Below are 5,132 nucleotides of genomic sequence, written 5' to 3' on the forward strand. Positions count from 1 at the left end.
CTTGAACTCCTGACCTCAGGTGACCCACCTGCCTCAGCTTCCCAAAGTGCTGGGATTACAGGCGTGAGCCACCGCGCCCAGCTATTCAAAATATTTTTAAAGTTACTTGATTCCTAAATAAAGATGTTCATTTCAACTCAGCTCAGCAACAAGAAGTGGCTACTAACTGCTAGAAACACTGTAAAGCAATGAACCAGCAGATACGAATAAAGCAGTCCCTGCCCTTGAGAAGCCGGAGAGAGAAGGTGAGACAGATAAGCAAGCCAATTATTGGCCCCATGACAGGCAAGACAATAGCATTGAGTAGGAAAAGCCCTGGGAGTGCAGGGAAAGTGGTCTAACAAATACTTCAGCAGAGAGAGAGCTGGGAAGACTTTCCAGGGTTCTTTAGAACCCAAATGAAAGACGTGTCCAGCACTTAATAGCACATGTCCCAGGAAACACTGGTTAGCTGCAAATAGGTGCAGGCGTGTCCCAGACAATGCCTCTCAGCTCTGAGACAGCTGGCCAGCTGGGGTCCCAGCCTCCTTGCTTTACCCACAATGTGACGCAGCAGGACACTGTCATTTTGTGCATCTTATAAAGTGAGGGGTTTGGGGCACATAATCTAAACCCAGCGGGTGAGCCCAGGAGAGGGATGTGTAGTGAAAAGGGCACACCTTGGAAGAAGACTACTTGCTTAAACACAAAGGAAGCAAAGTAAGTCACATTGGGGAACATTAAGTAATTTGGTAAAGAAACGGTGAGAAATGGGAAGAATTTTAAACAAGAGTAGGAGCGGTTATCGAGATGGTGTTTCTGGAAACATCGCAGTGATGGCACTGCTGAGGAAGGAGAACAGGTGAGGCTGCTGGCCTGCTGGGTGAACCATCACACTATATCCTGAGAAAAACAAACAATTCTTAAGCCTCGCCAGCAGTGAGGGGAAAGAGACTGCACAGATTTTCAGGAGGTAAAATCAACAAGTCTTAATGACCAAACGGATTTCAGCAATGAAAGAGACAGGATGCCCAGGATGATGAGCAAGTACAATAGGCATAACAGTAATAACCATCATGCACTGAGTACCTGACACGCCCTCCACCGTGCTAATATTTTTCACATATTATTTAATCATATCAATGCTATCCATTTTATAGACAGAAAGCTGACATTCAGAGAAGTTAAGAAACTTAGCCATGGCTGTAGCTAATCATACTGACAGGTCTGGCATTTGAGACCAAGACTATTTGATTCCAAATCCAAACTCCAAATTTCTAAACAATCATGCATTTTGGAGAATACAGTTTAAAAATACATAGTTCTTTATAAAATAGTAATAGTGATGAATACAGATAAACTTGCTTGTTGGGCGTTAACTCTGTACTAGGTACTGGTCTAAGAACTTTTCTCACATTATTTCATTTAATCATTACCATCCCTTCCAGATAAGCACTGTTATTATTCCCATTTTACAGATGGTGAAACTAAAGCACAGGTTATGTCCCCAATTTGCCATAGCTAGTAAAGCCACAGAATTAAACACCTGAAGCTTAAAGATAGAGCTTGTTATTTCCCCGTAACAATTTACTGTACATGAAAATGACTATCCATAGGATTTCATGAATGAATTAGTATAAAACGGTAGGGTGTTTCAAGGATCATTACCCTGAAATAAATGGTCCCAGAAACATTTTATGGTATGAGTTTACAAAGCAGTGCAATTACAAAGCAGTGGCACAAGACACTGAAGATCAGTATATGTATTTATTCTGATATTCTTGTTGCATTTGAATTCTCAGTCACACTAGATTAACTACAGATGTAGGCTTCATAGTTAATGTCTGGAAAAAAAGAGGGAAAAAAAGAATGGAGTAAAGTCCACGCTATGTAGGAGGTGGGCAGTGAGGCTTCTATTACACATACCCTTGTTTCCAACTGCTATAATCAATATTTTTCATGGGCCCTTAGTCAGAGAATACAGCAACAGAAAAGAAAAATGCACTTTTGAAATGCATTCAGGCTTGCATACTTTACAGTGCAGCACATACTTGCTAAATTTGAATACTATGTCATATATGAGAATGAAGTGAATTTTCTTTTACTTGTAGTTTTTTTCTGTACTTAGAATTGTCTATCTTATTCAGAAAAAAAGAGGGGATGGTTTCCAACAAAAGTGATGAAGCTACCATAATTTCATGTGATTTGCCAGCCATGAATTTAACACATTATTTTTACAAACACAATACCTCCTATTCAATACTTAGGAACAGCTCACTTGAAACTGATTATATTTCAAAGGGAAGTGAGCCATCAGGTCATATACTGTAAGTTGTCAGGTAACCCAGCGAGACTGCAGAAATGATAGGGAACGTCTAACAATCTGAATGTCAATACAGAATAAGTTCTTTTAAAAAATAACACCAGACAGCTCACTAGCAGGTGATTTGCAGGTCAGGATTATTGTATTATCACAAAAACACACAACTTTACTAATCATTCATGCTATTCACGGGGCACAAAATCGTTTCTTTAAAAAAAAAAAAAAAAAAAAAAACCGGCCGCACGCGGTGGCTCACTCCTGCAATCCCAGCACTTTGGGAGGCCGAGGCGGGCGGATCACGAGGTCAGGAGTTCGAGACCACTCTGGCCAATATGGTGAAACCCTGTCTCTACTAAAAATACAAAAAATAAATAAATAATAGCCGGGCGTGGTGGCACACGCCTGTAGTCCCAGTTACTCGGGAGGCTGAGGCACAAGAATCGCTTGAACCCAGGAAGAGGAGGTTGCAGTGAGCGGAGATGGCGCCACTGCACTCCAGCCTGCAGCCTAGAGACAGCGAGACTCCATCTCAAAAAAAAAAAAAAAAAAAATTCAAAACTGCTCAAGGAGGCTCGTGAGGAAGGGTGAGGGTTGGTGGGGTTCAGAACGCAAACAGGGAATGCGATATGAAACATTAAAGGGCTCCTGCCCCGGGAGGTTTTCCGCAGCATCTCAAAGCAGGAGAGCCCCATGAGGTCCCACTTTCCCCAAACACCACTCATAACCGGCAGGCCAAGTGCCGAGCCCCGAGGCGCCAGGACAACCTTCAGACTTGCAATTTCGGGGAACAATAAGCTGAGGCAAGCTGCTCTTTCTCTACCCTGTGGGAAACTGGGACTTGTTCACTTTGAGCAGCCTGATAGACAGGAGTCCGCTCGAAGTCCTCTAAGGCTCCTCTCCCTCCCCGAAGGCTCCTTTCTTCTGGCTGATAACTATGTTAATTCCCTCTTCCCAGCCCGGCTCCGCGCAGCAGACTCACAGCTATTATTCAAAGCTGCGTTTCCAGCTCCGGCCCAGTGCTTCCATCATGAATGCTTGAATGAATGAGATGGTCGCGTTTCTGCAGAGCTCAAAACTCAGCACAATGCCCAAACACACGTTTCCCACGAGGGCACTGCGAATTCCGCCCACTACTTTTGACCTGTACTTTTTTTTTTTTTTAATGAAGTTTGTATTTGTGGGAATACGCCCATTGTCATGTGCTGCATACTTTAAGACGTTTTCAACAAGTATTTGTGACTCCTAGCCAACACGAAGCCACGCTGCGAAGACAGCTCTAGGGGTGGCGTGGGGACTGGGTTTGCCCCCCAAAGGGAAAAGAATTCTCTCCTTTCTCTCTCTCTCTCTCCCTCCCGCCCGCAAAAACAGAAACTGAAAATTCGCTTGGAGTTTCTCTTCTCAATCCTTGCAACGCGCATGCAAGGTGCTCCCTTCTCCGCCGGTCCCTCGCCCCGGCGCGCCCACGGTCAAACCTGCGCGGGGAATGAGCGGGTTTGGCCACTTTGCCGATTGCACAAAGAGCGAGGGTCGGGAAGGCGCATCAGTGCCCTGAACGCCGCCTGCGGGTCCCCCTGCCCCGGGACGCTGGCGAGGGGCGCGCTTCTCGCCGCGTCTCTCCCCACTAGTCCGCTCGGCAGCGAGTGGCCCCGAGGAATCCGCCCTTCCCCGACCGCGGCGACGCAGCTTGCGCAGCCGGACAATGAGGGCGATTCGGAGGAGCTCTTTGCCCATTCATTCCCCGCGCCCGGCCAGCAGCCCCGCCACCCCTGCCCGCGCAGCCCGGACACTGAAAGCACCCCCAGGCGCCCCGCTCCCGCCACCCCCAGCACTGCTCGCGTAGATGGCTCCAGAGGCTGGAGCCTCTGCTCCAGAGGCGAGGCTGGACGATCCCCGAAGCCCGAGGAGGTTAAAGCCTAAGCTTACGAAGACCGGGCAGCCTCCCCCAGGAGCGGCGGCCCCATCCCGCCCTCCCCGGCCGGCGCGGGAGACCCACGTGTCAGAGGCCCCCAGTCCGAGGTGGACCAGGATGCGCGCCCGGTCTCCAGCAGCCCCAACGCGACGGGCTTTGTCCGCAGCCGCCCCCGCCCGCCCGCCTGCGGGGGACAGGGACCCGAGGACCCGGGGACCCGGGCCGGGCTCACCTCTCTGCTGGCACCGCGCGGCTACCCACAGCAGCGAGGCCAGGAGCACGCCCCACGCGCCGCCGCCGCCGCGCATCTCGCCTCTTCGCCGCTCGGTGGGTCTGGGGAGAAAGCCGCGCGCCCGCCTGGAAAGCTCCGCGGGACGCGAGTCTGAGCTGCCGCGGCCCCGCAGCCCTTGGCGTCCCGGCCGCCCCTCCCTCCAGCCGCCCTCGGACACACCCCCCGGCTGCGCCCCGCCCCGCCCCGCCCGGCCTGGCCCAGCCGCCCAGACCCCTCCTCCCGGGGCGCCCTGCTTGGCCGCCGGGATCCCGCGCACGCGGACCCTGGTAGGGGAGGTCGGGCTGACCGCGGCCGCCGCCCAGGCTCGGGATAGGAGGTGGGCGGAGAAGGTGGGCTGAGGGGAGGAGACACTGGGCTGTGGGGGCCCGGGAGGGTGGATCCCGAGAAAGTATGTGCCCTGCTGACCCTGCCCGCCCCGCCGCGGCCCTGCAGTCCCCGGGCCAGGACCCACGCGCCCCTGCCGGGAGCTGGGCGAGAAGCGAACCCTCGGGACGCCACCCAGGCTCGGCCGACCCGCCGCCCTCTCCGCCGTGGGCAGAGGACTTGAGGATTTGTTCTGAAAATCAGTTGCAACTTGTTCCCCACTTTGTTTGCCTAAAGAAGGCAAGGTCCCTTGGACTTAATTATTA

At 51.5% G+C, this 5,132-nt stretch overlaps 1 protein-coding gene across 1 annotated transcript in view; it reads right to left on the reverse strand.

Annotated features, from left to right (window-relative positions):
* LAMA1 (laminin subunit alpha 1) overlaps positions 1-4,588 on the reverse strand; it is a 165,620-nt gene extending 161,032 nt beyond the window's left edge. Inside the window, exon 1 of the mRNA XM_026456029.2 lies at positions 4,444-4,588. Coding sequence (XP_026311814.1) covers positions 4,444-4,519 — 76 coding nt within the window. The 5' untranslated portion in view covers positions 4,520-4,588. The remainder of the gene's footprint in view (positions 1-4,443) is intronic.
* Positions 4,589-5,132: the final 544 nt, after the last annotated feature.

Source organism: Piliocolobus tephrosceles, chromosome 18 (assembly GCF_002776525.5).
Source record: "Piliocolobus tephrosceles isolate RC106 chromosome 18, ASM277652v3, whole genome shotgun sequence".
Taxonomy (NCBI): domain Eukaryota; kingdom Metazoa; phylum Chordata; class Mammalia; order Primates; family Cercopithecidae; genus Piliocolobus; species Piliocolobus tephrosceles.